The sequence below is a fragment of the Phaethon lepturus genome, unplaced genomic scaffold (assembly GCF_000687285.1).
Source record: "Phaethon lepturus isolate BGI_N335 unplaced genomic scaffold, ASM68728v1 scaffold55458, whole genome shotgun sequence".
NCBI classification, from domain to species: domain Eukaryota; kingdom Metazoa; phylum Chordata; class Aves; order Phaethontiformes; family Phaethontidae; genus Phaethon; species Phaethon lepturus.
The window spans coordinates 2,719-13,831 of record NW_010560905.1 but is presented as its reverse complement, the minus strand read 5'-3'; the positions used below and the strand labels follow the sequence as shown (position 1 = coordinate 13,831).

At 38.6% G+C, this 11,113-nt stretch overlaps 1 protein-coding gene across 1 annotated transcript in view; it reads left to right on the top strand.

Moving 5' to 3' along the window:
* The window catches only part of LOC104625991 (sorting nexin-25-like), a gene marked incomplete at its 3' end in the record, with an annotated part of 27,295 nt that extends 17,621 nt beyond the window's left edge, over positions 1–9,674 (top strand). Inside the window, exons 3-5 of the mRNA XM_010293791.1 lie at positions 2,633–2,805; positions 3,708–3,894; positions 9,604–9,674. Coding sequence (XP_010292093.1) covers positions 2,633–2,805; positions 3,708–3,894; positions 9,604–9,674 — 431 coding nt within the window. The remainder of the gene's footprint in view (positions 1–2,632; positions 2,806–3,707; positions 3,895–9,603) is intronic.
* Positions 9,675–11,113: the final 1,439 nt, after the last annotated feature.

The window sequence follows — 11,113 nt, the reverse complement described above, 5'->3', positions numbered from 1 at the left end:
CATGCCTGCTGTTCTGAAAATTAATTAAAAAACTGATTTTGTTTACCTTGAGACAAGTGACTTGTATTATTAGAACAGAATTAGAGCTATTATTAGAGTATTGTTACTATTCTGACATATTTGCTCCTTCCTGGACTGACTAGCAAAAATCAGTTGTTAGACAATTCTACCTGTCACTAGTGGCCATATAGCAATATCTAACTGAAAACTTTTGGTTTCACTGTATACAGTTCTTGGTCAGTTTTTCACATACAGAGGCAATGGGCTTGGAGCAGCTTGGTGAGTAATAGTCAGTTGACTCTAACCAGGACAGCAGCCTCCAGCTCTGGGAAGGAAGCAGACATTACAGACAATGGGAGGAGGCACTGGCATGAGATGTGACAGATCTGAGCCTTTGTAACACCTTAGAGCCTTCTACTGAAGACCAGTCCTGGCTGCCTACGGAAATTACCATGATGCCTCTCAGGTGACACTGCGTCTGTCTTGCGGTAACCGCTGGCATGATCACCTTGCTGTTAAACTGTAAATCTGTGATTGGAGCACATCAGGCACGTGGCCATGGAAGAACTGCTAGGGCACCTTGTCTCCGCTTTTACATCTGGTTTTGTATAAAGAAAAGGTGCTGCTGTGACTTGCGCTAAGGAGTTCCCTTGGCACGTCAAGTCAAACGTCTTCTGAGAAGTCCAGAAAACCATTGGCACCTGTGAGGAAATCAACTGGTCAGTATGGCCCCCAAAATCAAGGTGAGGGAGGTTTGGTCTCTGTTTCTTTCAGAGCTGTGGTCAGCAGACCTGTTTGTGGGGAGTCTGCAGACAGCACAGATTGTGCTATCATGGCCTTGCTGATCCTGCAGCGCGTTGCTGTGCGTGTTTGGTGGTGTGCAGCGCCCAGCCAGGGCTTCATGCCGCAGCAGAGGCACAACCACCCCTTCACTGTTAGCTCTGAAAGACTCTGTCTTGCCATCTTCCCACAATGCACCTACCATGACTGCTAGGAGCAGGGAGGACCTATTTGCCTATTCTGAGGTAGGAAAATTTGTTACTGTATAGTACCTGTCCTAACTCCAGGCCTCGTGTACTTTAAGTTAGGGCCCTAATTCTTTCACCAAGTGCAAAGTGAAACTAGCAAGAAATTTTGGATTTCCTCCATCCATTAGTATCCAGCTTGCCCAACCCTTACAGTTAGTGAGTTGAATCATAGTGAATGCCTTCCCCAGCAGGCTGAGAGCCTTCTGGCTGAGGGTATTCTCCTGCTCCTTCTTGAAGCTGAACCAGAATTAGCCAAAGGCAAGGATCTGACTCCACTGAAGGCAGGCAAGATGGACCCTGACTCTGAAGCATTTAGGATAATGGAGGAAAATTGTGACTTTGTTCCCTAATTGTGTTTTGGTTTTGTTTGTTTGTTTTAATCTGTGGTAATTTATTAGTATATAACATGAGCATATTCCAGCTTCAGCCTGCTGATCAGAGGACTCAGTTTAAGGCAGGTTCTCTTGTCTCTTCTCGGAATGGTTCTGTAATCTCTGCATGCTCAGATCCAAGCAAGTGGTGTTACTTCATTTGGCCAAGAGGTGACTCGCCAAATCTGTGATCTGGCCAAGAGATGACTTGAAAGATGCAGGCTCAGACCTATCAGACTAAGCAGAGCCTAAGTCCAGGGCCTCTCGCCCCCTCTGGGGTTGAGCATGCTGCCCACAGGGGTATTGCCCCAAAGGTGGGGTTGCACACACAAGCGGAGGCCCTACAGTTTCATGCTTTCCAGTTTCATGCTTTATATACCCCACTGATACTGGTAATCGTGTAGTTGGTTCTCACTTGTCGAAGTACTGATGGGACTTGTGTGGCCAAGTTTCTTTGCACTTTGGGATTCAATTCACCTTTTTACCGTTTTGATTCCACCCTCTCTTAAATCTGTGAGTGGATTTTTTTTTAATCTTTTTTCTAAATTGGTTTTTCCATTTAGTGTAGATGGATGATAATGCCAAGTCTGTTACTACATAGGTATCTTGTACAGACCAATTTGATGTAGCCTGCAGGTGGCAAGTTGAAAACTGCAGTTCTAGAAAAAGTCAGCTCAAACAGGCCAGTTATTTACTGGGAGGTTTATTTGCCAGTAACAAAGGAAAGATGGTAACTTCAGTATCTAATAGATAGATCTGTTTCTCAAACTAGATATAATCCCAAATCCTCTGCTTAGAGGTTCAGGTCTGTAATTAGTTTGCTCTACAAGAATGTATTTGCTTCATGAGTTTGTCTTGTTGATTGTTCTGAAAAAATTGGACAAGATTTTGCTGCAAGTTAAATAATGGAACAATCTGTTTTTCATTCAGAGAAACTTTTTTCTTCCCACTTGCTGGGCTCTCTCTATTTGACACCATTTTAAACCACTATTTCTGTTTTGGCAGGTGAAAACATTTGACAGGACCAAGGAATTTGGAAATGTATCTTTACATCATTAAGAAAGATTAGCAGGATCTGAAAAATATACATGGTTTAAAGTGTTTCTTTACTGAAGTTGCTTACCTGATAATGGTTTTTTGGATATTTTATCAATTAGCAACTAATCATGATACAAGTGATAGTTAAGTTCTCTCTCTTTTTTTCCTTTCTTTCCTTCTCCCCCCAACTCTTAGGCAGGAAGATCCACCGAGACCTTTTTCGCTGCACCCATGCTTGAGGAGCTCTGATGAAGAAGTAAGATTCCTGCAAAAATGTTCTCAAATTCTGGTGTATTGTCTCCTACCCTCAAAGGATGTCCAGTCTGTCAGCTTGCGCATAGTCCTTGCAGAAATACTTGCAACAAAAGGTAGATCAAAGATCAGAAATGATTAACCATTTGCACCTGTACAATATTAGTAATTACAGACTTCATTATGTATAAGTCTTGATGCTCTGCTTTTAAATGCTGAAATTTAATGTCTGTGATAACCACTAAGACACTTCATATTCTCAAAATCAAGCGTTTACTTACTTGACTCTCATGACTTGATGCCAGGCTGTTTAGCAGCTTTCAAGGTAAAACACAATTTGTCCATTCCATTCTTGTGTTTGTTTCACAAAAGAGTGAAACAGAATTGCAGTCTTCCCTGAAATGATTTTTAGTAATTATATGAATAATTCTGGCCTCTTATATTTTATTCAGATACGTAGAATCCATAGACTTAAGGATGTCTTAGGTTACAAGGATCATAACTGAATCATGACACTAGATTTAATTAATTTTTTTGTAGACTTCGATTTACCCAGTGTGGTTTTTTAATTGAGGGTTTTCTATTTTGCTTTTTATTTTATCAGCTACACTTTAATCTGATTATAAATACACTAGACATTTTTTATGTCACTGAAGTCAAGTTCAGAAATTATGAAGTCTCAAGAGCATTATGCAATCCAGTTTACTTTTAATTTTCATGTATAGTGGCTGTAATGTCATAGCCTTCAAGACGCACAGCAGAAAGAACAAAAACACTTGGAATTTTCCAAATAGAGCTCAGCTTTGTCAACGTACATCAATTTGTGTAATAGAATAAACAAACAGTTTTATCAGGAAGGTACAGCCAATCTCAAATGTACTATGCAGTCCAGAACACTGGTTTTGGATTTATATCAACTTGTGTATTTATTTTTGCCTTTTATCTACAGTTTTCTTGTGAAGGTCATCAGTTATTCATCAGCATAAGGATTTTGTTTTAAAATATTTTTCCTCTCCAGTACTGAAACCAGTGGTGGAACTGCTGAGTGATCCAGATTATATTAACCGAATGCTACTCAGCCAGCTGGAGTACAGAGAACAGATGAATGAGCATCAGAAGAAAGACTACACATATGCTCCTTCTTATGAGGAGTTCATCAAGCTCATTAACAGCAGCTCTGATGTTGAGTTCCTGAAACAACTGAGGTATTTAATGTTTCACTGTGGCTCATTCAAAACTAAACATGCTTCTTTTGCCAGCCCATTACTGAGATTTGAATGAATCATGGTTTTTCTTTTTAAATTCAATTTTAGATTTCTTTTTCTTTTGATAAAGCGGAGACAGTACGGATGATAAGCCACAACGTTTGTTAAATCTCTAGTATAGTCAGCTTTTTAGTTCAGTGGCAGAAAATGTTGAAAAATTCCACTTCGTAGTATACTGGAGATGACTGTACTGTTGAAAGGCATACCAGACCCTTCTTTACAGCTTGCCTCTGTGGAGTTAGATAAAATATGCTGAATTACCACTAGTGTGAGGTTGTCTCCTCTTTATGAAGTATGGCTGGTCATGGTGGTCTGGTGACTGTGGAGCATGGTGACCAAGTAGACACTGGGCATTCAGAGCAGCTGAAAGAGTGGTTTGAGTTCCAGCACATTTTGCCACTGGATCAGAAGTTTTCCTGGACTGTTGCAGGGACATATTTCCCAGTCTCATCCTTCTTAAACATATTAATGAAGTCTGAAGAATTCCTTAAAGAGCAAAAAAAACCCCCATTGAACTCCTCCATATCATGAGTGAGTTTGATGTTTCTGTTTTCTAATTGAAATAGCATCTGCTTACTTTCATACTAATTCCCCACCTTACAAAACATCTCATCCCTTTTTCTTTCCATCTTTCATCATAATATGTGATACTGCTTGCATCTCAAGCCTGCTTGCCCAAGTACAAGATGTTTATGCTTGCCTTATCTTCATAACTGAGCTCTTTCTCCTCTGATTTCTGATGTAAGTGAAAGCATAAGGAACAAGTGACTGGGAACCAGCGAGCAGAAATACTGCTGTTGTAGGATCTCCCTAGATGTCTTTGAGTTGGTTTTGTTGAGCACACCAAAGCTTTGGAGGACTGTTGAAGCCATTTCCAGAGTGTGTGTCCTAATCTGTTACCAGCAGCCAGAAAAGGTATTTTTTTTTTCCTCTTCCCTGACTCCCTTTCAATTGCTGCTGCAGGTCAGCTTTCTCTCTTCCTAAATGGCTGCAGCAACATCTAAAAGACACAAGCACATTGATTCAGTTTGGTGCAGTGTGTCATCTGTTGTGACCCAGACCTTCTGTTAGGCTTGGCTTGATCAGGCCAAGTGATGGTTTATTGAGATGGAGTATGTGGGCTGCATAAATAACATCTTTCTCTTGTTCTTCTCTTTGATTCTGAAACCACTTGCATTTCTGAGATAGGAAAATGCATTTAGGTGATGGCGAAATGATTTTGTTGCTTGGCTACTTATTGTTCATCTGCTGTGAAATTTGCTCTTTACTCTGGGCCAGTGTGCCTTTCCTGAGAGCAGAAATTAGTCTCTATTAGGCTCTGTCTAAAACCTAATTGGCATCATATTTATTAGCATAATCACACTAATGGATCTGCCTGTTTCAAAGAAACCCAACTCTTCTGTTGTTGTTGTTCAGGCACATTAATGCTCAGTGTGCTCTCTTTTTAGCTGATAGGTCACTTGAAATTGTGTTCTCTAATATCAGATAACACATTTGCTTTATGAAATAATGTGGTTTGGGCTGCGTTTAGGTTTTTCCTTTCTAGCCTGTGGAGTCCAACTACCATCATCTTGGATGTGTTCCTCTACACCCTACGTAATGTTTATCAGTCTGAGCTGATCAGTATTTGAATGGAAAATGTCTGAGAAACTGTATCCTCTTTTCAAAGAGAAATAGCATTTGGCTTTGGAGGCAATACTCATCCTTCCTCTGTTTGTCTCTAAGAAGGTGGTTAAAGACCGTTCCCTTGTGGGAGGAGGGATTCCTGTTCTGTTGGTTCTCCAGCACTGTGGGAACACCTAGAGAGAGATGAGCCAACCTGTAGACATTTCAAAGTTATGTAGTATATTTTGCAAAGCTCTCATCATTTTCCAATGCAAGTTTACACATTTATGTCAAGGAAACCAAACAGTGGTCCCTATATGGAATGGGGGGGGAGGAGGGGAGGTGATATTTTAGATAAATAAGCTAAATGGTATTTCGGGTTGTAAATCACAGCAGGTAAATACAGGAAAATCTGTAAAGAAGGAATTAAAGAGGAGGAAACAAATAAACCATTATGTAGTTACCACTGAGGAATACGGCTAGAGTCCGTCAGAGTGACGGGAGTGGGGAGAATGCTTCCAGTTCTCTTCCTACAACAAATAAATTACTGGTACGTTGTACTTAAACACGTTTCCCAGTTAGCTATTCTGGGTAATAATATTCTGTTTATCAAAAATTCCTTTTCTTGCTTTTATTTGGAAATCATTTTTCAGTGCCTGTTCTAAGCCAGTGCATGGCATTCATGAACTCTAAGCCTATTCCTATTCCTCCTCATGTTGCCACGTAACATCTGGGTAAAGAACAGATGTAAGCAGTAACAATTTTTTCTGTAGCCTCAGCTTTGAGTGGAGTTTATCCCAAGGCACTACAGTTGCTGGGAAACTTCTTAAAAAATCCCTGCTGTGCTTTATCTTTGCAGTTTAATTACTATAGATTTACTAAAATAAATATGAACTAAAATAAAATATGCTCTCAATGGACGATGCCATGAGGCACTAATAAACAATTCCTCAGACTCTTGACGGACTGCAGTCAAGAAAGCTCGTACTTCTGGGTGCCCCTTGCTGTATGCACATGACGTTACAGGAGGTAAGTCCCATGGGGCATCCTTCCAGACTGATTTCATTAACAGAGTTTTGCTGGGCTTTCTTGTGACTAGAACCAGGTATTTGTTATGGGGTAAGTAGGGAAAAGCCCCTGCCTGGATCAGTGGAAACCTGTGGGTGAATGGTCTTGTTGCTCTTGGCCAGGAAATCAGAAAAATGGGAGGCTGTGTCTGTTGGATCTCCTTCTAAGCAAGTGTACCAGGCTTCTACCTTGCAAATAGCTCTCCCTGAAAGGCTAACATGGTACTAGGATTTTCTAAATCTTTTCTCTCTCCTTGCTTAGAAGCGTTACGGTAAGAAGAAATATTGTATTGATTTTCTGCATTGCTTTTATGGATTTTATTTTTAGAACTTATTTAAGATGCAGGAACTACTTATTCATTTTGGAGATACTTTTGAATTCATGGTTCATTAATATCTATAGCGGGCCTCTAACATTTGGTCACTTTATCTCTTAGCAGAACTTCTCTCTATTGCTTTGTGGAAACATTCCTTTCATTTTTGTCAGGGACATTTGGGGAGCTGATGTTTGTTTTCATAAAAAGTCACTTGTTGATTTGTGAGGAGCTTCTTCGTTTTTTTCATACCTTTCCTTTCTGAAAATTTGGGGTTTTTTCCCCCCAAACAAATCCAAATCAACAAAGATTCCAGAGAAGGGACCATTGTACGGTTATCTACGAACATCCTTCAAAGTCACTCTTTATAAAAGTTTACCTTCACTGTTGTTTGTCATGAAGGGAGGCAGAGTTTTATTCCTTATCAGGTTTCCACAAGATGTGTTGTCTCTCTCTCTTTCAAGAAGAAAAAGTTAAATAGTGAAATTTCACCTCCATTTTCCCTCGGATTTAATTTAGCATGGATAGATTTGAAGTTGGCTACAAATAAGGAAAGGATTAATTCTTCCATGTCAGATGTGAAACAAATTTACTCGCTCTGTCAGAAGACTAGAGATAAAAGATATGAGGACTTAAAAACATAGCTGAGAATAAATAGTGATAAAGAAATAAACTGGTGGATAATTTTCATTCTGCTTTCAAGATCAGCATTATATTTTTTCTGTTATTTATTAGTATAGCAGCAAAAGGTCACTACACAATTCATAGTAAGACCATTATCGCTGTCTCTGTGTCATCTTTTACTTAAGAAATGAGGGAAAGGGACGAATATAACGAAGAATAGGGAAGAGAGCAGAGTGGAAGGGGAGAAGTAATGTGTATGTGAGCCCACGATTGGTCCAGTTTTAGCAAGTACAGTTCACTTCTTGAAAAGGGAAAGAATACATCACATTTAAAACTTTGAGGATATAACTTGGAGCATGTCCCTTACTTAGGGTAATATAATGAGGAATGGGGAGGGGGAGGAAAAAAAGATGTCGTATTAATAATGAAAACATGTAAAACTATGAGTGTGAATAAATGGGAGTAAATTTGGAAGGAAAAAAATTTGCAAGGTAAAAGTAGAAACTGCCATGTGCAGTATTTACTTGGTTGTCTGTACCTTCTTTGATAAATTCATAATGTGCACAGTTACCTTACAACACCCGAGTGGGGTGTATGAGTGTTGTTTATAATGCATTTACAGATGACATAACCAAGGCACCAAAAATCCAAGTGAGCTGCCCAGAATCATTTGGGAAGTCTGTGTCTGAGCAGGGAATTAACTCTGGGACTTCTACACACCAAAATACCACCCTCACTATGGGGCTGTTCTTCCTCTGAAGAACTGGGCAAGAACTGTGGTGGTGCATGGAAACAACCAAGATGCAGGAATGGCAAAAGGAAACAGGGTTAGAAAAATTAAAGCTCTGCAAACACGTTCTCAGGTTTCAACTTGGTAATTGAAGGAGTTGGGTAGAATAAAGATTACCAGGGGGGAAAAAAAAAAAAGAAATAAACTCTGGAAGTGTAGCTGTAAGTGAGCGTATGCTATGTGTATAAAACTATGTTTATACAGAGAAACAGAGACAATCAAAATCCTGAAAGAGTTACAGGAGGCAAGAGGAATGGGGGGAATTGAGTAATGTTGGTAAAAGAAGTATACATGGAAGAAGGGGAATATAAATATATTATAAAAATATATATTTTAAGGATCATATTCTCTGAGCAGTCATGGAAATAGCAGACTCTCCAGGAGGCTTCAGCCTTCATCTAGGAGTTAACTTGATAGATGAGGTTAGGGAACTCCTACAGGAGTGAGTTAAATTCACTAGAATACTTGCTTTATTACCAGTATTAATAGCTGCCAAAGTAAGTGCATTGAGAGGAATTTGAATGTTTGTTATGACCAGAACTTTGACTTTTGTGAAAGATTGAACTGGCAGTCATTTTCTTTGACTGCCTGGTGTTTGTTAGTTACAAGACTGGTTTTGCTTAAAATTCAGTTTACTAACTGCATTAGCTCTCTTCCATTATGTATAATTTCAGGTGTATTTCAGGAGTATAGTTTCAGGTGATAAACACGTTTTAATTATTCCTGGAGTGTAGTACTTTAGTGTTTTACTTATTTTAATATACTTTTTTTCTTCTCCTAAGTTACATATGCTCCATAGATGTATTGAGTTTCAGCATTAGCTGGAAGAACCTTACAGTCAGCTCTTTGCATTTGAACTGAACTCCCATCCTAGTTTCCTACAGAGAGCTTGTATTTGATGTTAGGAGCATGACTTTACATGGTGTTCATTGAATATTATTAACTGGCTGTGCAGTGCCAGCAGTTGAGAGGAGGTGGCAGTATTATTGTTAGTTGGGTGTTTTCCTTTTCTTTCAAGATAACCTTTTTTTCCTACTGTACTCCATATGCACATTGCTCCTTTGGTTGCAGATACACTGAGAAATAACTCTTTTTTTCCAGGTGAGGAGGAGGTGGAAGTGTTTTGAGTTTTATTAATTCTTAAGTTTGCTGAATGAAGAATACATTGTAAAAAAAATAATACCATGTTTGTTTGTTTTTTCTTCTCTCCTCCCTCTTTGCCCTTATCCCCTACTGTTTTTAAAACTAGGTATCAGATTGTAGTGGAAATAGTTCAGGCAACCACAATCAGCAATATTCCCCAAGTGAAGAGGCAGAAAGGTAAGATTCCATTTTGTTAAGTCACATCTGTTGTTTTCATTTTGAAAAGCTGTTTGAACTCCCAACATACATATGCAATCAGTGTGTGTGGGATTTTTAGACAGATTTTAGGAATGCTATGCCTTCAGTGTTTCAGTTCTGTTTCATTTGTCTGATTCTTCCAGAAACTCCCATGGTGTCATTATTCCCCCACACCATCTTCATCTAAGCTGATGGAAAGGTCATATCTATGATGCATTTATTTTCAGAACTTCCTGCAGCTGGGATTTTTTTGGCATTATAAGTGTGTATGCTGAGAATCTTGCTTCCTCTTTCTTTTTCATGCAATCCATTCTTCAAAGTCTCAGTCTCTTCTTTCAAAACACAGAAGAAGGAATGATACAGCATAATTGTCGGTCAGACTTTATTTTGACTCTTTATTGTATGATGTTTTTGTGTTGCAATACAGAGTGCTCTTAAATCATTCTGCAGTGTGTTGGTAATGTCTGCCTTTTAAAAATGCACATGCATCTTACATTTGTACTTACTTTTTTTTTATATATACTGCTTTTTATGGTTCTCAATACATACCAAAACTGTGGTATATCTTCAGGAGTTTATGGCAAAAATACAGGTGTAGTTTTTGCTTGGACAGATATACTTAAGGTATATCAAAGCATAATAAAAAGGTAATGGACAATATAAACTAATTTGTAAACAAACAAATCTAAAAGATCTTGCTTTTAGGTTCTTACGTAATCTCTGTCAGGTTGAAAAAAATAAAATCCTTTTTGTAGCTCCTTGTATCACGAAGGAAAGATTTTAAAAGTGATTCAAGTGTAATGAAAAATGCAGAAACAGAAAATAAGCGTGCCATGATGAGAGAGGAAAAAAAAATCTTTGGGCAGTCTGAAGAGTTTGGGGTCCATGCTCAAGTTTCTGAAAGTATAAGGTTGTCAACACTGAATCGCCTTTTGTTTACATTCTGAAATAGAGCTAGATGTGCATTCCTGTAGGATAAATTGCTTGTGTCAAACCAAGGCAAAAGGAAAAGTTGGCACTGTTTTTTGCTCAAGTGTACATTACAGAAAGTTATTAATATTTCTCAGATGAAAGTTAATTTAATGGAAAGTCTGTTTCATAAAGTAATAAAATGAGAACAGGGAAGTTAACTCAGAGTACATTATGAAAAATCAATCTTGCTAAGCCTGTATTTCCATTTGTGCTGCCATTGGTCTTTGTTGTGATAAGAATTGATTCGGGGTATGTTTTTACACAGTTTAGGTTCCTACAATTAATTACTGTCTCACTCTGTATCATTTGAATTTATCTAGTTAACCATCCACTGTTCTAAACCCTGAGCAGAACATGTTTTTTCTGAAGCTACAAGTTCCTGGTACTGCAGAATAGATAGAAAAAAAATATTGCTATTTATTCTGCCAGAGTAGTTCTGGTTCCAC